A 25,935-nucleotide genomic window follows, 5' to 3' on the forward strand; every position below is an offset into this window, starting at 1 on the left:
TTAGTGGAGTCAAGACAAATAAATCACATTAAAAAATCATGTATGTGTCTGTTATGTAAGAACAGATTCCATGCTGTGTAGAGTATAGTACTGGGTACGTTGATTCAATTTTTACTCGATTTTGGTATCTAGTATGGAAGAAGCTTTAATAAATGTCAGGTAAATGCCGAGGTATTGTTTCTTCTGGTCTTTTAAGGATCTATCATTTCTTTACAATTTTTTTCCTTATTCAGATTTGTTCAAGTGCTGTTTGAATTGTCATGTACCAAGCATGTACATTTAAAATAGCAAATAAATGTCTATGGCTTCTGAAATTAAAAAAATAACGTGTTGAACTACCTTTATTACCCACTGCATCCCTCAGAAAGTTGAATGATGACACAGTAATCATGACATGTAATTATCCTGTGACAAACAAATAAAAAAATTAACAAAACAACAATTATAGATCTAGATAAAAAAATCAAGGAGGATAGTAATATATAAAATAATCTGCAAAATGTCCATCAATCAAAAATCACTAAAATAATATTACACAAACAATATTACATCTTACCATAAGAGCTCTGTATTTTTTTAATAAATGTTAACATTTTTGGCAAACTTACCATGTTATTTTTCTTCATATTTATCATACAACATTACTTTGGTCATACAACAAAATTTCAGGAGTATATTGAGACCTCCTGAAAGACCACTTAACTAAATTGGGCTCAAATGTTGTTCACTGAAGGCAAAACACATTTTGCCTTTGAATTTAAAATCCTCTTTAAAAAAGTCCAAAAGGGATGTGTGTTTAATTACTTTCCTAATGATTAAGGAAAAAAGTCCAATGTATTTGGTAACTCAGCATTGCTTATTAAGAGTTCCCTAAGGAAAGGATGTAGAAAACCCCAGTATATTCACAACATGTCTTTCTTTTGGCTAGATGATGCTATCTATGGTCTTACAGCATGCGAGGTCAGTGTTGCCAAGTGGATCATTTGTTTTCAGTGTGGGTTACTGTTAATTACATGGTCTAATATTACCAGTATCTATCTTAATTCTGCCATTTTCCCTGCTTTTAAGAAAGTTAAATGCCTGGAATGTTTTAGACTGGAGTGTTTCAAACCCAGCTTAGTGTGAGTTTCAAACTTGTCTGAATTGGCAAAGCTCTGCAGCTGCACACATTCTCAGTGGTTTCAGAGTATACAGCCATATTAAGCTGGAACTGGCACAGAACAGCCTGTTCTACCAGTTGTTGCCAGATCCATATTTCCAGACACAGAAAGATCCTCATTTCCAGCAGGTCCTACCTATCTGGCATGTGGAAAACCATCTCTCTGAACAAATTGTTGTTTACCATTAGGGGTAGCCCTTACCACCAGCCCTTTGTAAGTACCTGAGGGAGTGTCTTGACTGAGTGCATTACTTGTGCGCTTACACCAGTGTGGTGACTACTTCTGGACACCTGAAACCATCTCATTCTGGAGGTGGGACTTTAGTTCAGACAAGCTGGTTCAGCTGGGACACAGGACCAGCCCTGCTTCTTACTCTCACTTTTGTTAGTAAGCTGTAAGCTTACTAACTTTCATGCAGATGGTGAAAACATCAGAGTAACAACATAAATAAGTGCTGACAGTCACTCAGCTCTTCCCAGCATTTCCAGAGTGTCCAGAAGAACAGTCAAGTTCTCTCACAGCTGAGAAAGAATCACAGACACTGCTGCAGGCATGGATTTAATAAAGCAATAGAGGATTTAATCCTCCCACACCTCCACATTGGCCTTCACTACCTCGTTCCCTGCTATCATACCGGGCACTGGTGCTATAAGTGTAGCGCTGCAGTTTCTCTCAGAGCCCTCAGTCCCAGTGCCTGTGAAGAGGCTGTGGCTGTCTCTGTCAGCCAAGAAATGTATGTCTCTGCCTGCACTGCTGGTCCATGCTGCTGTGTGTGCCAGCCCAGGGAGCCTGCCTACTTTATGTCCCTCTAGAGGTGTGTTCTTGCCACATAGCCCAATATGTCCAGGGTGTGCACCTCCAATGCATGATCCTACACAGAAGAGAGAAGCCTTCGTCTGTCAACTTTGTGTAGAGCCTCCATGCAGCAATAGTGCAGTAATATAAGAAGCATTATATTCCCATGATTCTAGGGCCTTACATGCAATACTAGTTAGACTCACTGTGACTCACAGGCAGCTTTAAATACACCCACTCACACCCAGGCTGGGCTGGCTGAGATTGTCTGTACCCAGACACTTCACATCTCATTAAATCTGAAGTGAACACAGACTCCTGGTTATATAACATAATACCAAAGTACTATGCTGTTTTTCCTGAAAAGGAAAGAAACCCCAAATGGAACTTGCATTCCACATTCTGTAAAACCAGAAGTTTTCGGATCCCCCAGGAAAACAGTTTTTAAGGGCAACAGTAATTGGTAATCTTTTCTTGACTTGCAGTTGACATTTCATATTAAGAATGGGGAATCCTTTGATTTAATGTTTTGCTTAGCTTATTTCACTGTAGTACCAGCACAAAGGAGAACTCCCTTCTGCAACAGGGCAAATACTATACCCTTCTGCCATTCCATCTTGGCAAACACTAGACATCTGCTTCAGAAGGAACTGAGAACAGAAATAGAACTTCCGGCTTTTACCGCATTGCATTTCTAATTGCTGATTGGAGATTTACTAAAATAAAAAACTTCTTAAAATTAGATTTTCTATATCTAAGTGTGCTTCAAAACAGATTATAGAGTTACAGACTACAGAAGTAAAACACAAATTCAAACACCTTGATAAAATCAAGGTTTTTCTGTACAGACTCATAGTACTAAATTTTAAGTGGACAACTTGATACTAATAAAAATAATATACTAGTCTCTAATTAGTCAGAATTTCTATAAAATGTCTTTAAATTTACGAATGTTTTGTATCTAGTATTTCTGAATGTATGACTATAGCAGGCAGGTCAGGTTAAACATTTTTTCAGTTTCACTTTAAAGGCCTTGTGTTCCCCTGAACTGTCAGAAGATATTATACATCTTTATGACTTCATGCTCTGAACATTTGATGACAGCACTGGGACCCACGTGAACGCAGATGGTGAAAAACTGTACCACACTGCATTCAAGGAACTAACTAGAGGCCAAAAGTACATGCTGATTTAGATCAGCACACGCAGACTTTTAACAATAGCATATGAACACTGCCTAGTTCTGTCAGTACTTTACTTGTCAGTACCCTGTGGAAGAGATCACAGCAAAAGACTTTGTCTTTTGACTCATCCCCTTTCTCTTTAATAGCTAGTATCATTTCAGTGACTGCTACAGTCACTGAATATTTCAAATGGTGCTATTTTCATTAGTTCAATATTTTTTTCTTGGTGTTGTTGGTTTCTAAGGGGGCAAGGTCCATAACTTCGTGAAGCTCAGTGATTACATTTATACTCTCATCAAAAAAATAAGAGTGATTTATTCAAGGCTTGTGATTTTTATTTCTGTTCTGGAGTCTTCAGTGAGTAAACACCTGTATGCATCAATTTGGGGTCACTTGAAAATAGTGTTTGAGTACATAGATGTAGTGTGTAAAACTAGACTGACATCAGTAATAACGACAAGTTTAGGACCTTAGAAATAGCAATTAACAGTAATAGGATATCTGTAGTTTAATGGATTTAAATAGTTTTGTCATTTTCCAAGCAATGGTGAGAACAGTCAAATAAACAAATGTAAAATTCATAGCAGTTAAACAAAGAAATTATATGCAGATTTGCAAATGTATCTTATGATGTGACAGTGTATATTGTATGAAAGGAAAACAGATCGTAGAGTCTTTAGATTTAAAACTATTAGGCAGCTGTCAAATCTATGATCATTTTGCCAGCAGTACGCCAGTGCTACTGCTCTTGCCTAACTGTATACGTGAATGCATTTCCCAAGAGAAATCAGTTTATGACAGTGTGAAGAATCAGCTAGAAAAACTCATCTTTTCATAATCAAGAGCTCCAGTTCCCAAGTTATGCTTCAAGTTTCTTAAAAGTTAGAGTAAAATGGACTGTATAAAGATGTGGCATTTACATTTAATACAGATACTTTAGTGAAGTTGTCTGTAAGAACACATTAAATAGTTCATGAAGCACAATAAATCATGTGCCTATCTGATGTAGTTTGGAATGGCTGATGGTGTTTCTTCTCTCTGATTTTGGTTTGCTTTAAAGCTTCATGCTGTGGTTGTCCAATGGCTGAATTCAGGCACAAGGAGGGAAAGATAACTGGAATCATTAACTTCTACAGCCCTTCTACAGCCATTCCCATTCATAATTCAAAGCCCTCAGCATAGGACTGTAAGGGGATTTATCATGTTGTTATCTTCAGTGAGTGTTACTTTGAAGGTAGTGGCTGAAATGTGACTTTTACTGAATAATAAATCCCTGAACTTGACTCACCCAAACCTTGTTTAAGCTCTTTTTGCTATGATCATAATATAGCAGCTTAGTTAAGAGTTAGAATAATCTTCCTTCAGTTCCTAAATCCAGGCAGAGATATTATTAAAACAGGTATTTGAAAAACACTACCTACTGAAAGGCTGGTAATCAGATGGTACAGTCAGGGACTGCCTCTGTGAGGCACAGCCTCAGGCATAAAATCATGGCTACTGAAGAATCCAGACTCTGCACATTTTGTTAGAATGTATTAAATTCTGCTATCTAATAAATCATAGTACTCAACCAATTGACTGCACTGTACTGTTTCTAGCCATGCACTAAACAAATCAACCAAGTATGTTCTGTCCAGGTGGAATGACAGACACCGTTCTCAATAATAATGCAAAGAAAGAAAATGAACTTCAAATTTAAATATACAGGACAGCTTTTTTGTTGTTGTTGCTGGTTTTGCAGCCTTTACAATTGATGAAGCCTCCGGATGAGAGAGAAAGTATGGTGTCATATGTCAGTCACTGAATGGAGGCTGTCCAATGGAATGTACTGAAAATTCCAGTGAAGATTTACTTCTGAATAGACCATTCAGTCATAGGATATAGGAGTCTGTTCCACAGTAGGTGGATGGTGAATTCCAGTAAACTATGTTCTACTAGGAATTAAAGACTAGCTAATAACAACAGAAGGCCATATAGATTAATCAGAAACACTGTAACTTCAGTAACCTCATGGCTCCATTTCACTAAATGCAGCAAAATTCAGCTTTTTTGCCCCTGATAGTATCACAATGATGTTAACTGGGCTCTAGTGGTAAACTGTGAAGTCTTTATATGAATTTGTATGTTATTTGACAAATTCATGCACGGCTCTGTAAGCCAAGATCCTAACTCATCTTTTGGGACATGAAGTGCCACATATACACGTCTTTTAAATACCTCCAGGGATGGTCACTCAACCACTTCTCTGGGCAGCCTGTTCCAATTCTTGACAACCTTTTGGTAAAGAAATTGTTCCTGATATCCAATATAAACCTCCCTTGGCGCACCTTGAGGCCAATTCCTTTTGTTAGTACTAATCTGGGGAGAAGAGGCCAATCCCCACCTGGCTACATCATCATTTCAGGTAGTTGCAGAGATCTCCCCTTGAGAATCCTTTTCTCCAGGCTTAACAACCCCAGCTCCCTCAGTCACTCCTCATCAGACTTGTGCTCTAGTCCTAGCACCAGCTTTGTTGCCTTCTCTGGACACACTCCAGCACCGTAATGTCTTTCTTGTAGTGAGGGGCCCAGAACTGAATCCAGGATCTGAGATGTGGCCTCACCAGTGCAGAGTACAGGGGAACAGTCACTGCTCTGGTCCTGCTGGCTATGCTATTTTTCATATAAACCAGGATGCTATTTGCCTTGACAACTCTTAATTTATTTTTCTGCAATTCGTGTATAAATGATGATTAACATCTTATGCATGTTTTATGTTTTACCTGCTCCTCCTGTGTAATAGTTTCAGAATGGTTTCTCTCTCCTCTTCCAGGCTTAGGCAGGCTGATCCTCCTCTTTTTATGTTGTTTCCATTTTGTTTGATAGAACAGGGTTTTCTGTTCCTTGATAATCTTATTTGGAAATAATAAAACTAGATAAAACTAGATATTTCTAATCAGGTAGACACAATGTGAAATGGCAGAGGTGTGTCTTCCTTGTACCTTACAAATTACAATCTATCAGCTTCATCACTCAGTGTTTATGAATCAAAGCTACCATACTTTGACCCAAACAGTGCTTGGAGTGCCTGAACAGACTTATGTGAAAATTCCTGTCAGGATGTAAAAGTTGTTCCAGGTGTGATTAAAAAAACAATTTCCCCTCTATTTGCAGGAAGTTAAAAACGTTTTAATAATATTTATTACACTCTTGGAAAGATTCTGTATAATCTGACCAAAACCACCACTGAAGCTCAGTAAAATGTCATGGTATCTTAGTCTGACAAATACATAAATTGAAATTTAATTACTAAAATTTTAATGTAATTGCCATTAATAATGCAATAATGCAATTTAATGTAATGTTAGCCTTAAACTTCAGATGTTCCATCATTCATTTTACATAAGTCGTTAGCTTGTGAATGAAAAGGATATTTTGCTGTTAATTGCTCCTTACTTTCGTGATAAGACAATGTTCCAGTATGCCTCAAAACCTAGGAAAAGGTAAATCTTAAGAGAATGATTGCAATTATTTATGACTTCAGATAAGAGCCAATACTAATCTCATTTATGCAACTATGTGAAGTATGGTTGTCATACCATACATATATCTACATACATTTGAATTAATGAGAATTACTGTATGGAAAGGTGCTCTCCTTGTGCCAGCTCTTGATCTTATCTAACCTCTTTCTGAGTTCATTTAAATCACTAAAATAGAACAAAGCCAAACAAGCCAAAAGTAGGTGGTTTACTGTGGAGCTGGTAAATTGAGTGGGCTCAGAGAAGGATCTGGTGAATGCCAGAGTTGCCTTAAGTGTGGGACAGAGCCACTCATCTGGCAATGAGAGGCATGGGGAGAAGGAAATGTTAGCGGTGGACTGGGAGTGAGAGCTCACCCTTTTAGTAGTAGTGAGATGCTGTATGGACTCAGCGAGGCATTGAACTGTACTCAAAATATGAGCAAAGTTTTGACCAGGTGTAAAAGATTATTTCACTCCACAGTAGTTTAATGGCTTGTTAATTTGGCTAAGTACTGTGGTAGTCATTACTCCAGGGAGAAGAGGGTTAACCACAGAATAAAAATAAATCCTCTGCTCTTGAAATTTTCATGGATTCTTCTTTTGTCTCTCTTTTTTTCTTTTTTTTTTTCTGCCTTACCACAGCTCATCCATTCTACTGTGGCTGCAGTCTGCACAGTGACTGACAGAGACAGACCATGAAAACGCTATAATCAGATAACAGAATCGCAAGACTGGACTGCAGTCACTCACAGATACATGCTTGGGATTTATATTTAGCTATAATGCCAGTGCAGTTTGCAATTTAGGATGGGCATACCTGATCCATCTTTAAATTAGCTAATCCTCTTAAGGCAAAATTTCTAGTCATTCTAACACTGTGATTGGCACAAAGTAATTTAATTTTTGCCATCATGATGAAATGGTTTCCACTGCGCCACCAGTGTATGTGTGTGTAGATTACTTTGTAGGCACATCCACTATCTACTTATGAATCCTATTTTTCTTTTGTGAATGTGGCTTTATGTGCTAACCTTTATGCATGGCTAGCAAAATGCAAACCTTTAAGGGAGAAACTGAGAGTATAACAGTTAAGAATTCATTGCATAGCAAGAATATGACACCTAGTGGATACACGACATTGAGGAAACGTGACAGTCCCATCAAGCAATATTGACATTAAATGACCCTGTCCAGTAGAAAAATTAATTTGATACCAGAAAAGACACTGATCTTGAATGACTCTTTTCCTGGGCCAAAGTAATTGGATAATGGCAAGTCCCCACTGAAAACTCGTAAATGTAAGAGGTGTCAGCGATAGTTTTAAAAACATTTTTTGTAAACCACTAGCAGACTGAAGATCTCAGGCCAAGAAGGCCAGAGGGCCCCTAAAATAAAGAGCCCAAAGCCCAATGAAGACATTGCGGATATTCGAAAAGATGCATCCAACATGCAAAGCACAAGAATAGCGTCTAAAAAAACCCTTTTGTTAAACCCAGTTCTTTGTTGTTGTCATGTTGTTTCTTCAGGAATTGAGAGTTTTCACAGCTGGAGATGCTCAGAGGTGAATAACTATTCAGTGAGGCCACTGGAAGCTGGACAAGACTGAAACACAGTTTAAGAAGTCTGACTAACACATTCTGCCCAAACTATCTGATACAGATGGTGTCTGTCTTCTACTCCCCACTGTAGTCTGTAGTACCTGAATTTCAAGCATTCACATATCTCCATTTTCCAGGGTGCCCTGGACCCTTACTGCTTCATTGTCTATAAATAATAGAAAAACTTATCACCAGAAACTGGTATTTTATACTGGCTACCAAACACAAATCAAGCTTCTTGCTGTAAAATTTACATACAAAAATCTGGATTTATTTCCAAATATATTGAAAGGCTTGAAAAGGCTTACTCAAGCCCAGCAGTGGCTTTGCTGGCCAGCTCCTTCGCCTGTCACCACTGCTTTGCAGTCACATTTCTTGCTTCCCAGCTACAAATGGATGTGTGGAACTATATTCTCTACAGAAGTCTTGGTATCAAAATGAAAAAATGTCCTCTTTTGCCTATACAAAACAATGCTTGGAAATAAAACTGACTCAGCTGAAGTGAGGGCAGAAGCTCCAGCAGGAGGTTTTGGCTGTGTCCAGGGAAGGACATGAGCCAGCAGTGTGCCCAGGTGGCCAAGGCAGCCAATGGCATCCTGGCCTGTATCAGGAACAGTGTGGTCAGCAGGACCAGGGAAGTGATTCTTCCCCTGTACTCAGCGCTGGTGAGGCCACACCTGGAGTACTGTGTGCAGTTCTGGGCCCCTCAATTCAGGAAAGATATAGAGGTGCTGGAGCGGTCCAGAGAAGGGCTACAAAGCTGGTGAAGGAACTGGAGCACAACACCTATGAGGAGCAGCTGAGGGAACTGGGGTTGTTTAGCCTGAAGAAAAGGAATCTCAGGGGAGACCTTATCACTCTCTGTAAGTACCTGAAAGGAGTTTGTAGCAATGTGGGGGTCAGTCTCTTCTCCCAGGCAGCCAGTGATAGGACAAGAGGACACAGTCTTAAGATGTGCCAGGGTAGGTTTATATTGAATATAAGGAAGAATTTCTTCACAGAAAGGGTGATTAGATGAGCTGCCAAGGGAGGTGGTGGAGTCACTGTCCCTGGAAGTATTCAAGAAACGAGCCCTTAGTGCTATGGTCTAGTTGACATGGCAGTGTTTGGTCAGAGGTTGGACGCGATGTTCTCAAGAGGTCTTTTCCAACTTAATTGATTCTGTGATTCTGTGACAGGAGACAGCACAGGGAGGGAAAGGTGAAAATAAACAAGAGGATGACATGAGAGCTCGTGGTCTATTCGAGTGTTGTTACAACACTGACCTAATAACATTTTGGACGCATCATGGTGCAAGGAGCGGTCGGTCAGACAGGGGCCGGGCCGGGATGGTTTGAAATGGAATGGGATGGGCCCCGTGTGAGGGGCGCGGCCAGCGGCAGCCGGCGGGCGGTGCCACGCTGGGCCGGCCCGGCGCCGCTCCCGGCCGGGCCCGGTGCCTGGGGCCGCCGTCAGCCTCCCGCCCCTCCCCGCCCTGGCCTGCGGATGTGGAGCCGGCACCGGTGGTGAGTGGGGAGTGGGCGGCGGTCGCCCAGCGGGAAGGGGCCCTCACTGCCTGCGCCGCCGCGAAGGGAGGAGCCTTCCCCCTTCCCGCCCATCCGGCCGCGGCGCGGAGCCAGCGCGGAGCTGGCCCCCACCGCGGCACCTGTGACACCCCCAGTCCTTGCCCCGCCGCCTGGCGGCGTTCACGAGCGAGACGGGGATGACGGGGCTGGGTGCCGGCCCGTTCTCCCGGGCAGCGGGCAGGGTGGCGGCGCAGGGCGGCGGCCGCTGGCGGAGCGCGGCCGGGCAGGAGGAAGGCAGGGAGGGAGTGAGTCACCGGCCGCGCTGGCGGCGGGGACGGCCGGGCGTCTGTCCTCACTGGGCGTCCGGTTCCTATAAAAGGAGAGCGAGGCGCATACTGCCGGCGGGAGGGAGTTGTGATGGGCCGCCTCACAGTGGGCCCGGCCGTGCAGTGAGCCTGCCCCGGCCCTGCAGGGACCCTCTAGAAAGAGGCCGCGGCTCCCGCTGCCCTGAGTTGACGTGGTGGTGTAGTGGTGGTCACAGGTTGGATTTGATGATCTCAGAGGTCTTTTCCAACCTAACTGATTCTGTGACCGCCACCCAGCCGCTCCATGACGGGCAGGGGGGCTGTGGGGCTTAGAGGGTCTTTTGGGTCTGTTCCCCACGCTTTGGGGTCTGTCACAAGTTCACTGTGTATATATGAAAGAAAAGGCCAAGTTACCTCCCGTAGGATCTGTGCTGGGCCTTGGGCAAGCTGTTTGGAAATCACAGGCACGATTTGGAAGAGTACTTCAAATCTGTTCTAGTTTTCAGTAGTAATAAGCCTGAAAATAACAAATCTTACCAAAAGCCAAAAAATAACAAAACAAACTGAAAGGGAGAGGGTTTAGATTGGACATTAGGAGGAAATTCTTTACTATGAGAGTGGTGAGGCACTGGAATAGGTTGCCCAGAGAAGCTGTGGATGCCCCATCCCTGGAAGTGTTCAAAACCAGGTTGGAGCTCTGAGCAACCTGGTCTAGTGGAATGTGTCTCTGCTAACGGCAGGGGACTTGGAACCAGATGATCTTTAAGGTCCCTTCCAACCCAAACCATTCTGTGTTTCTGTGATGATTCTATGGTTCTTAAATAGTCACTATGTGAAGCACAGCAATTCTGAATAAGTGATAGGAGCCAATAAATGAAGTTCACTGAGCAGCACACCTTTTATACACAGGCTTTTTCCAGAAAAGAACTGTTCTGCAAAGCCGTTTTCCTAAATAGTAATATTTAGTAAATAGCTAGTGCTTTTCGTTCTTAAATTCTTTAGAAATTGCAGTATGCACAATGTGTCAGGCATTATCTTAAAAAACCCCAACAGCTGATTATGGATAGGGATGCATTGAGGTGGAATGGCTTATCAAAACAATGTAGTCAGTCCTTGACAATCCCAGTTACAGTGCCTCGTCCGTGATGGTGTTTTCCTTTGCCTGATTCATTCTATTTGTGCAGATATGCCTGTTAAATATTTTTAAATACTTATTAAGTGTATTTCTTTTAAAGATGTGTACTTGGGTTCGGAGCTGTAAATATGAGTGTTGCAGAATCGTGTGCATGTGAAAGGCAAGTGAAACTAACTGAAAACCCCATTGAAATTTTGCTTGAAAGCTTTTTTTTTTGCCAGTCAAAAATGAATAGACTTTTTTATTATGATATGCATGTGTTTGCAGTATCACTGTATTTTGTAGGATAGTTTATATGAAATACTACAGACTGTGATTTCTCTTTGAATCACACAAATATAACTCATAAATGCTAAACTGCATCCTTACAGCAACTTGCTTCGAAATTAAGTAAGTTCACTCTTTGAACAGGAGGGGCAACTGCTTAAAGACAGTGGGTAAAATCCTTTCTTCAGTCAAGTTAATAGCAAAAAAACCCTAAAAACCCACCAAAACAAAATCATCAAATCTTCCCCTAACTTTTAAATTAGTAAATTAAGTCTGTGATAGGTTTTTTGGTGGCTTTTTAATTTATTTTTTATATTTAATAGGTTAGTTACCAGATTGTTCTATATCAATACCTCTAAGTTTCTTTATGTAGCATGATATAATGATCTCTGTAGAATCTTTGTATAAAGTTTGTTAATAAGACTAAAGAGGAGTGGCTGGAGAAAAGGAGGCTCAGGGGAGACCTTATCACTCTCTACAACTACCTGAGAAGAGATTGTTGCAAGGTGTGGGTCTGTCAAGTGACAAGTGATAGGAGAAGAGAAAACGGCCTCAAGTTGTACCACTGGGTATTGCAAAAAATGTCTTCACAGAAGGGGTTGCTGAGCATTAGAATAGGCTTCTCAGGGAAGTGGTTGAGTCACCATCCCTGGAGCAATTTAAAAGCTGTGTAGATGTGGCACTTGGGGACATGATTTAGTGGTGGACTTGGCAGTGCTGCATTAATGGCTGGAGTCAAAGGTCTTTTCCAACCTCAACAAGTCTGTGGTTCTATAAAGATCCACTTAGATAATTTGGAGTTTTTAGACATAAAGCTGTGCTGATGCTCAGTGCTTTGCAGATGGACTTTGTCATAGAACACTTGGTTTATAGCTGTCAAAAAGTCATTTAAGTGCTTTGTGCTTAATTTGCCTATCTGTATGACAGGTGTCTTGCTCACCTACCCAGCATAATAAAGGTTTCCTTGGTATGGTTAAAGCTTTACAATATTAACTGAGAAAGTTCCTTCTTGAACTTATGATGTGTTTACATACTCTTACCATGAGAAGCTTATTGATTTTAGATATCTGTTTGACTAAGGTTCTGTTAATGTTTTCATTTGCTGACAAATACACTGTAGGAAATTGCAAGGTTGTTTTTGGCAATATTTTCTCCCTATCGCAACAACATTTTTCCTACTCAGAGAGAAGGACATAAGTAAGCCACTGAGGACTAATAATGCCTTGACAACTGGAGAGGTTTCTCAAGCTGGTCACAGTAGTAAGTCCACAAAAATGCACACTTATGCCTTTGCTAAGCACAGACACGTGTAACTCGCTGTAGTAAAGTTTTGTGGTTTTTAGATTGGTGCAAAATATTTTTTAACACTTGCCTTTTATTCCGTTTTTGTACTTAGCAAGCTCGCAAGAGATGGTGCAAAAACCACAAAAGATGGCGGAAAGCTGGTCATTCTTGGATACTGTTGAGTCTAACTTCAGGCCTCTGGTAGTGATTGAACTTGCGAAAGGCACCAAAGAAGAAACCATAGAATGGTTCACTAAACGAATTGCAGACAAAAAAGCAGATGGAGGTGAGTACAGTATGATCTTCGGTAACAGTTTGAAAACAAATTGGCTGTCACCATGATATGAAGACTTACAGAAGGTTTGTTTTCTAGGAATTTGTGGTTTAATGATTGTTTGGCCAATCTCATTCTGTTTTGCATTTTTGAAGTTGCTTCATTTAGAATGAATAGAGCTTCATGCTGCTGTCATGAAACTGTAATAACTGAACCCTCTTAACCCTGTTATTAATGAAAACACTGGCTTAAGGTCAAATGCCAGTTGAAATCTAGAATTCTTCTGTTTTTTTCAGTGAAAGCCTGATAATCTGTCTCTCAAAGTAGTTTTTATGTCAGTTTTTATAGCAGTTGTCTAGAGCATGTTTCCCTTGTTGCTCATGGAAACATGGTAAGCCTTGCCAAAATGAAGACATCTCACATCCCGTCCATAAGACTTGGTATCGTGTTGTAGAATAAAGTTAAGTTAGCAGAAAGCAATTTAATCTTGTTGAATTCATGTTGGATTTTAGTTACACTCTTGGTAGCTTGTAGGGTTTTAAAAAGACAATATTTCATCACTCATTTTAGTCCACTTCTGGCAGCTGAAGTTAGGCTAATTCATTTGTAATTTCTTGGGATGGTTTTGTTGTTTCTTTTTGTTTGTTTTGGGGTTTTGTTTGTTTGGGTTTTGTTTGGTTTTTGGTTGTTTTTGTTTTGTTTGGGGTTTTGTTGTTGTTTTTGTTTGTGGTTTTTGTTTTGATTTTTTTTAATTAATATTTTTTTGAGAGACATTTTTTATGGCTGTTGTAGTTTACAGGTTATGGTCATTTATTCCTGTGGCTGTTGGATTTGTGACTACAAACTTGGTTTCAGGCCTCTGTTAAATAAATTAGGGATGTTTCTGTTTCAAAAGTCTAGTCTCCTTAAAACATGTGGGACTGTTTGCAGAAGCACTGCTTGCTTATGGGATGTGAACATTACGGGAGTAGATCCCAGTTGTCCCCATTGTTCCAGTTCACTGTTTTGAGTGCTTCCCCAGAAACAGGGCTAAATCCAAGGATGGCCCTGCAAGATTCTAAACACCACACATCAAGTGCTGTTGAAGCCTTAATTCTTTGTGCCCTTAAGAGGCATTTTCAGTGCTCCTGTTAAATAGGACTGTTGTGGTGGATGCTAAAACAGTAGGGCTTTTAGATGTAATTTTAATGTATTTTCTTACTTATTTTGCCTTTCTTTACTTTAAAGGTGCACAACTGCTGATTAAACCATTGGTCACAGAAAATGGACATGAAAATATTTATTTAGTTGGAGCATCCCACTTAAGGCTGTTGCTGGGAGCTGAAAATGTGGGTTTGGTGAAGGAATGTAATGATAACTCAATGAGAACTTTTACCTACAGCAGTAGAAAAACTTTCAAAGATTTTGCAGGTAAGCAGTTGTAGGGGTCTTTGTCATTGCAAAGTACGACTAAAGATTATAAGAATTACACTGCTAAATCTTTCACAGTCTTTATTCGATGGAAGGATGTCAGTGAACAGAAATAGGAAGACCAAGTCATGAATAAATACTCATTTTTAACTATGGAAATTCAGATCATATAATGATTTTTTTTTTTGGTCAAATGGCTTTTAATTTTTTGCTTGTGTTTTCCTTTATGCTTTTCAATGCTCCAAATAGTCTCTTATTTGTATGAAAGATTTTCATTGAAAATAAGACAAAATAGTTGATAAACATGATTTTATGATTAACAATCAATGTTGTAAATTAGCATAGCAATTTAATTTCTATGAGCCAGTTTTGAGGCTTATTATCTTATAATTAGCTGGAGAAAATAGAAACATTTTTCTCTATTACATGTACCCATCAAACAATTAAACAATTAATTAGCACTAAAGAGCCATTTAGTGGGATTTGGGCATGATTAGGGAAATTGTTCCTTCTCCTCTTTTGTTTTAAGGAGGAACCAATACAGTAAGGTTTCTTTTTAAATATGCTGCTTGTAAGGTATTTAACCCCCCTGCAGTGGCAGAACTCATTTTGCTTTCCAGGTAAATACTGGAGTTCCAGCTTAGTCTTGCCAGTACTTTTCATGTACCCGTTTGAGTGATGCCTTTCACCACGTTTTCAATATCAAGGTTATTGAGTCCGTCTGAAACAATAATAAAGCTGAAATTTTGTTGTTGGATGCCAGTTCTGTTCACTTCTGCTGCTGTGTGCAATAACTGTTGCAGTGTCTTTTCTTTTGTGACCTTGCTTTCCTGAAATTAGGAAGCCTTGAGAACAATTGGCAGTTGCAAAAGTGCCATTTTCATTTCTTGATGCAAATCTGACTGTCATTGCTAAGAGAGGCTCTAGAAGCAGCTGGAACTGCAACTGCTGTAAATCTATAATATAATTTTTGCTGTATCTCCTGGCATTTTTTCTTTTTACACATTAGTAACAAACCCAAAAACATAAGTACAAAAACATTAGCGTAATTTTATTTTTGTCAAGGATAAGATAGTTGACTATGCTTAGATGAGTGAAAAATGTCACCTACGAAAAAACCCTTGCGGCCTGTTTTGTCTTGCTAGTATTTCTGGTTGCCCAGTTTAACTGATACTATGTTGTTATTCTTTGTATTAGAGATTTGCTGCTATTTTAGGTTATTCTTAGTGTATCTAGGGCAATTTCTATTGTTTCTTATTTCTAAAAGGAGAAAAAATTAATTGGTCGTTATCTGAAGGAAATCAGTCTTTTTTTCCTGATGATGGGGTTGACAATAGATTTGTTACTGTAGCTTTCGAAAATGTGGGTTTTTTTGGAAGTTTTCTTATTGGTTTACATCTTTTCCGTATTTTTATCAGAACTAATTATCTCAAATGGCTTATTATGTTGTATGGGCAATAAGAGCAAGAGACTATTATTCTGTGGTATTTGGTGTGAAATGCTTACTGTAAAGGAGATTCGTCCTTGACATCCTACTGGTTTTTATTATGTTAATACTTCGAACGAAAGGTCAGAAAGGGTTATGGAGATGCTGAGATTGACAAATAGTGGATGCCTAAGGAAGACTCTTTTAGCAAGGCACCAGCAATTAATACTTCAGAGATGTCTGTCTCTTGAGTGATTTGTTCTCTTAGTTTATCTGGGTAGTCAAAAAATGCAGTGAGAAAGCTTCTTCTCAGGAAGTTTATTTTAAATAGTGGAGTTTTTGCTTATGGATGTTCATTGGCAATAACAGTCACATAATTTTTTTTTCCTGATTCTGATAATTTTTTGTAGTTATTTGCTGCCAAGATTGTATTCTGTTGCTGCACAATTTCACACAACCTTCTTTTTGATTTAGATGACAATCACAATTTCCTTACAATGGCAGAATGTCAGTACATCATCAAACACGAACTTGAGAATTTGAGAGCTAAAAATGAAAAAATGATCCCTGGATATCCTCAGGCCAAGCTGTACCCAGGAAAATCAATTGGTAAGCAATGTAGTTTGTTGCCTGTAACTCACTGTGTTGATGTAGAATAGTGTTCATTGTGGAAAAAAATTAATTTTCCTGTAATGAAGAGAAATTATTTGGACACTAAAGTCCCACTATGTTTAATCAGCTTTGTTTTCTCGCTGCTTCAGAGCGATAGGACAAGAGGAAATGGATGTACAGTGCAACAAGAGAAACTCTGAATAGGATCAAGAAAGTTTTTTCCACAATAGGTTAACCAAACATTGGAACAGGGAATTAAAGAGATTGTTGGTAACTCTGTCCTGGGAAACTTTTAGATCTTCACTGGAAAAGGCCCTGAGCAGCCTGATTTAAGCTAGGCCTACTTCAAGCAGGAAGTTGGGCCAGATTACTTCCAGTGGGCTTTCCATTCTGAGTTTTTGTGTGCGGCTGAGGCTCTGGCCTTATGTTCTTTTCAGCTTCCAGTGCCTCCCCTCTCCTGTTTTTGCTTTTATTTTCTTTTTTAATATGGTTGTAACTTCCAGAGCAGTCTGTTAATTTTTTATCCACACGTGTAGTATTGCTTTCCATAGCAAAGTTAAATAGAAATTGTGGAATATATAGTTTGTTTGCAGCGAAGATGTGTTGTAATTTATGAATTAGTGTTAACTGATAATTCAAAAATGCTTTTAGTATCTTTCCAATTATTAATACAACAAAGGCTTTCCTCACAAAGCTACATAAGGCATTTCAGTTCTGATCTGTATCACTTTTTGTTATTGAAGCTGCAACTGATTATACTAAAAACTTATGGAATAGTTAATAGATGTAAAAAGGTTGCTGTTTCTCTTCCAGTGGACAGCACAGTCTTTGTAGGAATAAGTACAACTGCTCTCTATTATGAATAATTTTTTAACTAACATGCAGACAATTTATTTTTTTTTTATTTCAAGTCCTATATCTATTTCAAAGGAACTTTAGGCTTACTAAGTACATAATGTAACCTGTATGCTTATGTCAACTTTATTGTCCTTTGAAGGTGTGCTAGGTACATTGTTGTGTTTTTTTTGTTCTTCTAGTGAGAAGGTTATTGACCAGTGGTATCCTAGTTCAGATTTTCCCACTGCATGATAGAGAAGAGTTGAAAAAGCTCCGTCACAGCTGGTATGGCCGAGTGAGGGTTGGCTATCAACCTTTAGGTATGTGAACACTTACTCTACTATAAATACAGTGCAGGGTTTCTTCTGGAGAAGTTTTCAATTTGTGTGAGAAGACCAAAGGTCTAACTTCCACTGCAGCATTTAGCTTCTATAAAAGTGAAATCCTGTATGGAAGGTAAGTATGGTACCAAGAAGTCTGTTGTTTTCACTGAGAGTTTACCTTTTTACATCCTGAATTACCCCTTGCAGTTCACCTCCTCAAACATTACCTTTCTGCCCAGGTTGTTTTGTTGGCCTTTATGAATCAAAGTCCCTTTTTTAAACCTACCTTTGTTCTTACTGATCTTGGAATCAACAGAGTGGCTTAGGCTCTGGTTAAAAAAGCACCTGTGTTTCCAAACTTGTTGACATGCACAGTTGAGGTCCGTTCACTGAATTCTCTTTTGGTTCTAAGATGGCTGTAGGATAATCTTTTGCTATAATGACTCTCAATACAAATGTTCTGGAGTGAAGCACTGGATGTCTCTTGATTTTCTTTCTCATAGCTTCAGGATTTCTGTATATAGGCCTTTGGTTGTAGTTTTCAAGTTGGAGCTGGGGGGCAGTTCGAGGGCTCAGCATCTGCACCATGGTCATGTAATGTCATTTTGAAATTAGACATTGCTCTTTTACCGATTGGACAAATTTTTTGTCTTTTAGTGTTTCCTGTGTGACCACCTGAAATGGTTCTAGACTTGCAAAATTGGTGGCTCCAGAGTCTGCGGATTCAGTGTCCATGAGCTTCCATATAACAGCAGTCTGCAATCACAAATTCTCCCTACCCCTCAGTGAAGCATTAATGGTCCAAACCAAGACTGTTTAGTCAAACTGACTCTTGACAAGCTCCTAAATGTCTGGAATTCCCAAAGCTATTTTGAGTAGTAGGCATGTCAAAAGTGTGTTTACAACAGTTTGTTTTAAATTCATTGTCTGTATGAAGACTGTATGTTGCCTGCCAGCATCACTTGCATATATTTTAGACACTGAATAATCTTAAAATGAAAACAGTTTTTAGTCTGGCAATGTGGAAAGTTAAGTTTTAAACTCTAAACCCATGAACTTAACTTAAAAATAAGAAAGTAAGCATTTGGGAGTTTGCCTGATTATAAATCTCTGGGTCTTGCAGTTGCTTGAGCTTCTTTCCTGAGCTGCAGGACATTAAAGGTCTGGCTCGATAATACCTGCCTCTAGAGTATTGTCTTAGGAGTCTTATTGTCTGCTTGTCTTTTGTTTATGTGAGAGAGCATTTTTTTTGACTGACATTGAATACATAAAAAAATGTCGACGTAAATGCCAGGAACCTGTTAAGTATGTATTTATTTAAGAATTAAAGTGTTGTATGCTTGGAGTGTGAAATGATGCTAATGACCCACACTTGAATGTATTTGTTAATTAATTTGCAATTGAGAGGGATGTTGGAGTTTGATTCTTCTGTCTGTTTACCTTTCCTTCCTGCTTTCAGAGACTTACCTGATGGGCAACTGTGAACTTCTGCTGTAGTGTTTTGTAAACCCTGAGCCATAAGAATATTCTGGTATTGCATGTGGGGCTTTGATGTGTTAGTCTGTTACAGAGGGTGTCAATTCAGAGGTCGTGATTCTATGGCTGTTTTGTTAAGCTGGTGAATACGTAGCAGTGGCATACAAGCAATGTTTTCAAGCAAGCAAAGATGAAACAGATTTTGGCATTCAAAACTCTGCTAGGCACTTCTATATCTTATGTGGTGCTATTTCTAGATTATGTTGAAAAATACTCCTATATTTTTTGTTATTAGTAAGAAAAGTGAGATCTTGTCTTCTTGGAAGTAATATATCTGTCATGAAATACATCCATTACTAGTGCACTTTTCATGTCTCTGTAACACCTGAGCAGACAGACTTAGTGAGTACAGCAAATGTGTATTTCACCTGTCAGTTGTCTGCTGAAGAGAATGTCTCAACCTGGATGTGCTGACATGTTTAAGATTAAAGATTTCAATATACCTTCCATCTGTTCCTTTAGTTTCTTGGGGGTTGTCAAAGCACAACTAGCCCTTTTTGGCCCTGAGCAAGCTGAAACAAAGTTGTTTCCCAGGAGTACCTATGCCAGTGAGAATCTTCAGAAATTAAGTGTCACTTGCTGTTAAAGTTTGGTTTGTTTTAAATCAAATGCCATCAATGCCATCCTAGCCATTCATTGATCAATTCTGTTACCAAGATGATACTGTTTTCAGTTTGGTTGGGGTTTCCTTTTTTTTTCCCTCTGGATATATGATGTTGATATAATAAGTATTGGGGTATTTGACTTCTTTACCATCTGAATGGTGTGTTTATGCGTATGTGTATATATATGCAACATAAAAAGAAAATAATTCAGATAACCATCTGAGTTTTTGGAATAAGGGAGAAAAAAACCCAATAATATTCGTTGTGTTATTTAGAAAAAAAAATTCTGGCCAATGGAAAGTTCGTGTAGAATCAAGTTTGGTATTGCACTGATGTCTGTGTTTTAAGTGTAGACTTAATTGATTCATTTGTCTCTGCAGATGACATACGCTGCTACTTTGGCGAGACCATTGCTCTCTACTTCGGCTTCTTAGAATACTTCACGTTTGCTTTGATTCCAATGGCTGTCATTGGGATTCCTTATTATGTGTTTGCATGGGAAGACTATGACAAATATGTGATGTTTGCCACATTCAATCTGCTCTGGTCCACTGTGATACTGGAAGTTTGGAAGCGGATTTGCGCCGTCCTGACGTACCGTTGGGGGACGCTGTTGATGAAGCGACAGTTTGAAGAACCAAGACCAGGCTTCCATGGTGTCCTGGGTATCAATCCTGTCACCGGGAGGGAGGAACCAGTGTACTCAAGTATTAAGAGACAGCTACGGATTTATCTGGTGTCCTTACCATTTGTGTGCCTTTGCCTCTACTTCTCGCTGTACGTGATGATGATTTACTTTGACTTGGAACAGTGGGCTCTGGATTATCACAATGAGAACGAGTCTAACTTCAGCAGCTTGATGCTGTATGTGCCCAGTATCATCTATGCTGTTGTGATTGAAATTATGAACCGTATCTATCGGTACGCTGCTGAATTCTTAACATCATGGGGTAAGAAAGTTGTTTATTCTTCATCCTTCAAGTTAGAATCCCAGATGCTTAGACTTTGTTTCTTTGTAGAATACATTACTGTGAGCTCCTGTTTAACAGAATGCTGAAGAAATTTCCTGAAGTGGTTTTTTGCTGTGGGGTAAAAGAGATAGCCATTTTAACTTCTTATATTTTGAGTGTTCTGAGATTTCGGTTTCATATTTGGGTTAATTTGCTCTGTCTGACATGCCATCAGAAGGGGTGATCCTGCCTTCTTCCTCAGCTGCTCTCTCCCTTTGGTGCAGAAGTCCCCCTTCCCTTAATTAGCTCCTTGTTTTGCTGTATCAGCCGTAGTGGTGACAAAAGGGACAAGATGAGAGCATGAGGAAGGAGCTCAGAGGTGGATGGGTGGCAGGAAGAACTGCCCTGGCAAGTTGCACCCAAAACCTGGGTTTGCTGAGTGTATCTTAATCTCCTCATACATCTGTGCAGATGACAGAGGCACTGAGATAATGGAACCAAATCTAAAACCACCAACTAAATGTCATATGAAAGTGTTTGTGTATGGTACTTATATGACAAAGACTGAGATTTCATGTCCCTATCAAAATATATTTCTCTGGGCACTTTCAAAAGAGGAGGAATGTTATAATAGATTGCCTTTTTCTTCCCCTTGTATGTGTGGCTTATTTAACAGATTGGGCCTTGTGTTTTGTAACCTAACATAAGGATAGTGAAATGCTAGTGTTTATTTTCAGTTTTAGCACTTCTACAGACATGTGCAGTCACTTTCAGACAAAGTTAATAGATGAAGCTAATGGAGAGTTAACTGCTTTGTGTAGCTCCATATGGCATTAATTTGTAGGACAGAATCCAGATTACTAAAGCCAGAGACCCAGAAAATTAACAGAAGAAAGATAAAGCAAAAGGGAGATTGATGCAGAAGACAGAATAAAAAGAGGTGTTGAAGTGGGACTTGGTTATGCATGCCAAATTGATTTGCTCAGCAAATTCAACCTGACAGCCATGATAGTAAAAGCAAGCAATTTCTTTATTTGTTTAAGACTGTTCAAGGCTTTTATTTAAGTAATGACTTATAAATTCATATCTGAGGTTCAGTTGACGGTTTTGTTTCATTGTTTTTACTACACTGCAGGAAAAAGCTTTTTTCCATAATACCCAGTTGTGTTGATCAGATAGACTAAAATGTCTTTTAAAGGCAACTCAAGGTTTTTTTTAATCCAGATATTTTTGGTTTTAAGCTGATGTTTCATATTCAGCAGAGACAGTATTTATGTAATTTGCTACACTGACAGCTTGTGCCTTTTGTGTTCTATCCAATATGTTTATGCTGCCATGCTTTGAACTGTCCTACCTTCTTTCCCACCTGGCATATTTTCAGATAATATCTGACTTACACAGCTAAACTGACAAAGCATGGGAAACAATCTGGGGTATTTTAAGCACACCTCTTGCAGCCATTTGTCATGAGAACTGATCATTTAGCGAAAGCTGAAAGTAAAAATTGCATTCAGTCACTTGAGTGCATTTTCCACATGTCAGGCCCCACTTCACACCCCTGTCAGAATAGAACTCTGCTGGTTTGTGCTGAACAAGGTCCATAGGTGACGGGTGTCTCCTTTCAGCCTTGTTGACACAGCTCGTGTTAGTGGGCTGCCTTCTCAGTTACTCCTTAGCCAGGCCTTTAAAGGTACAATCTGACAAAATAGCAGAAAGAAATTGGAAATCTCCCATTCACTTTCCTCTTCTCCCTGCTGGTAAAAAGCCCTCCTGAAACATCAGCTTCTGACAGTTTATCTTGAATGAACTGAAAATCCTAATTCAGAATGAGTAATGCATCTATTGAACTTCACATACTCTGGTCTTGCTTTAGAGCATAGAGTCTGATCTAAATTTCTTGGAGATGGATGGGAGCATTTCTTTGAGCATTTACTGGTTTTGAATTAAATTTGGTATTGTTACTTTTTGTATTATATTCCCATTAGTCTTGCATTAGTTTTCAGCCAAAGAACAATCAATAGCTAGAAACATTTTGTTAAGTGTTAAGAATGATGGATGTTTTTTCTTTCTTTGCAGTAGAAAAAATACTGGAGTTGTAGACAAAAACATGTATGATAATATTGTACATCAGATTAGCTTCATAGATTAAGTGAGGTACTGGTACCTCACTTAAATATAAATTCTTTTTCCCATAAACTGTTGGAGGAACATAAACTATTAGATAAGTAATTTTTAGGTGGAGGAAAAGTCTCTTTATTCTTTGTATAACAATGTCTAGTGTATGATAAGAGCTTCTGCTGTTTACTGATCAATAATTTTTTTGGTATTTTAGAAAATCACAGGCTGGAATCTTCATACCAGAATCATTTAATTCTGAAGGTTTTAGTGGTAAGTATGTAGTATAAGCAGCTTTTAAAATTATTTAAAAAGACAACTTGTCATGTGTTTTATTAATGCTTTCCTAGCATTACCTCACTGACCTACACTTTTGTTCAAGGCCAAATACAAGCACAAATATCAGAGTAAACAAGACTTCTATTGTGGTTGCAGTAACTGCTAGACTATTTTAGATGCCTCTTTTTATAGTGGAAGTTGGCTTTTTATTTGTATTGATTGTTCTTTCATTAGGATTCTCTATATATCTGTTTTCCTATTAATTGCTGTGATCCTGTCTTCAACAGGGAACTATTCCATTTAGTTTTTGGAAGATTTTATGGTTAATCATATTTTTAAAAACTTGTGTATTAACTTTTATGTACTACCATTCAGACAACTGGTCAGAGGAGGCTGGAAATGTCCCTCAGTCTGTTCCTGTGCAGTTTATAGTATATACTGATCTATTTACTTTGTGTCTCTGAACAACTAGCTTTTGTGTGTATGTATATGTGTTTGGTTGCTCTTTCAGGTATATAGTCAGAGTGACACTGGTTCTAAGGAATTGTACTGTAAATCTTAAATTTGCGTATAAGATATTCAGTAAAAGCAGTTGCCAAGATTGGTTTAATTAATTTCCTTTTTGAAAAGATTGTTTAAGTCTCTTCCAGAGTTCCTTTTTTATTTCCTTCAGTGTGGTGGTTTTTTAGTGTGTGGTTTTGTTTTGGTTTGAGTTTTTTTGTTGACTTTTTTGTTAAATCATTTTTCTGACCTAAATTTTAAACATGGTAAAGAAAATTTTAAGGAACAGTTTACATCTGCATGGAAACTGTTTAGTCAAGATATCTGTTAAGTTAGATGATATTCTGCAGCTGAACTTTTGCTTGAGCACTGAAACTAAATATTTTTATTTGCAGTTCAACTTCTTAAATTGTTTTGCATCTCTCTTCTACATTGCCTTTGTGCTGTTTGATATGAAGCTTTTGAGGCAGGTGAGTTCCAAGAGCATCTTAAGAATGTTGATGAATCTAGGAAAATGAAGGATTGATTGAAACAGGACTTTAGTATTTAATTTTTATTCTAAAACATTAGCTTGACAATTAATATATTTCATAAATATTTTCTTAGGAATCCGTCTTCTGTATTTAAGTTCCCGTAGCACTGTTGCAGAATCATAATGGAATAGAGCAATTCTTTCCCTCTGTATAAATGAGGAACTGTTTTCAAATAAATTGATTATTCCCTTACACAGATGAGGCTGGGAAATTTTCATTTCCTCTTTATTTCCTTTTACGTCAGAAAATTATTATCTCTGTGGTGTTCTTAATGAGAGACTCTTGATGATGGGAGCATGATTAAGTTTATGGCTACAGTGAGGATCTGTAAATAAATAAAGGCAAAAATAATTTGTAGTTAGTATTTTAAATCAACTTTCTGTTGTTAATATCTTTCATGCACTCAAATGCATGAAAAATGGGTATAAGGAAAATATTTTTGCTCCAAACATAATGAGCAGTACAACAAGAACTTCAGCTCAAGATCCCTGTTCCTCTAAAGTGATCTCTAGCAAAACACTTGGCATATCTATACCAGACATAACATTTGTGATATTTCATCTACCTTCAGGTAAAAGCAAGAAGAAAAAACGTAGAAAAAAAAAGATTTTTTAGCTCCATGATTGTCATTGGCATATGTTAAGTGTTACCTTTCATTGCACTTGGTGCACTGTGTCCAGGATACATCCAGATCCACAAAATATTTAGTCTTCTAACTCCTGCTTTGTCCTTTTCAGTGTATAGCAAAGAATGGGAACTAGAGCATCTATACTTTTCATGTGCTGTTGCTAGGTTTGTTAGGCTGGCCTTTTTTTGTCATAGTATAATAACTCACAGTGCTACTAGAACACACAGAATTGCAAATGATCATACATTTATCACAGTTCTATTTATTTTTATTTCTTTTTTAAACTTAAGAGCTTGGCCACTTTGCTGATAACGTCGCAGATCCTCAATCAGTTTGCAGAATCCTTGCTTCCTTACTGGCTCCAAAAGAGACATAACAAGAGGATGAAGAAACTCACTTGTTCTCAGAAAACTGATGCAGACCTGTCATTAGCTGAACAAGTCAATATGGAGAAAGAAATGGGAACCTATTTGGTATGTTCTATCACTGTAAAAGAGTTAAAAGTTCTCTGGGCTGTAGTTGACAGAAGCATCAGCCAGGGCAAATGAAAGTATTTCTGGCTGTCTGGCCTGACAGCTTATTTCCAGCTTCATCAATTTTGCTGGTGGTATTGTCTATGCAGCTACATGGTGCTCTGGATCAAGAAATGGATACAGTGCAGGATCCCTGTTACACCAGAATGAAGGAGAAAGAATGAACACCTGTATCTGGAGCTACATAATCCTGTTTATCAGTGGAAAGAAGTATTTGTATAATATACCCTTAATCTCCAAGAGTAACCTGAAGGCTACCAGGATGAGTAACCTGGCATAGGGAAGAGGGAGGTTGTTCTGGTTTGATTTTGCAGTGATACTGGTTTAAACTGTCAGTTAAAGTAAAGCCTGAGAGAGAGTGTGCTCATGTGTGGATGGGGCCAGAAATGGAGAGAGCAGAAGAAACCAACTCTTCCAAACACTACTGCTACTGGAACCTCTTGCTTCATGAAACCACAGCTTTTGCGTTCACTGTCTTCCTGGTTCTGTTCCTGACCACCTCCTACCCAGTATAATTTTTAATTGTATTTAACACACTTCTTGCAATTCACTATTTGCAGTTCTAAAAGAATTGACAAAGTAGATATAGGCATGTATGTTAAGGCCTTAAAGACTGGCTGATAGCTTTCTTGATGAGGT

At 38.8% G+C, this 25,935-nt stretch overlaps 1 protein-coding gene across 2 annotated transcripts in view; it reads left to right on the top strand.

Moving 5' to 3' along the window:
- Window positions 1-9,663: 9,663 nt before the first annotated feature.
- The window catches only part of ANO10 (anoctamin 10), a 125,320-nt gene continuing 109,048 nt past the window's right edge, over window positions 9,664-25,935 (top strand). The window contains exons 1-9 of one of the 2 annotated variants that reach the window (XM_017817953.1): window positions 9,664-9,743; window positions 12,847-13,020; window positions 14,236-14,418; window positions 16,319-16,453; window positions 17,494-17,613; window positions 20,138-20,707; window positions 23,040-23,095; window positions 23,998-24,072; window positions 25,054-25,236. In XM_017817953.1, the coding sequence (XP_017673442.1) occupies window positions 12,861-13,020; window positions 14,236-14,418; window positions 16,319-16,453; window positions 17,494-17,613; window positions 20,138-20,707; window positions 23,040-23,095; window positions 23,998-24,072; window positions 25,054-25,236 (1,482 nt within the window). In that variant the 5' untranslated portion in view covers window positions 9,664-9,743; window positions 12,847-12,860. Of the gene's footprint in view, window positions 9,744-12,338; window positions 12,711-12,846; window positions 13,021-14,235; window positions 14,419-16,318; window positions 16,454-17,493; window positions 17,614-20,137; window positions 20,708-23,039; window positions 23,096-23,997; window positions 24,073-25,053; window positions 25,237-25,935 lie in introns of those variants that run through there. The other variant, XM_017817954.1, reaches the window with a different exon arrangement.

The sequence above is a fragment of the Lepidothrix coronata genome, unplaced genomic scaffold (genome assembly GCF_001604755.1).
Source record: "Lepidothrix coronata isolate B3197 unplaced genomic scaffold, Lepidothrix_coronata-1.0 Scaffold64, whole genome shotgun sequence".
Taxonomy (NCBI): domain Eukaryota; kingdom Metazoa; phylum Chordata; class Aves; order Passeriformes; family Pipridae; genus Lepidothrix; species Lepidothrix coronata.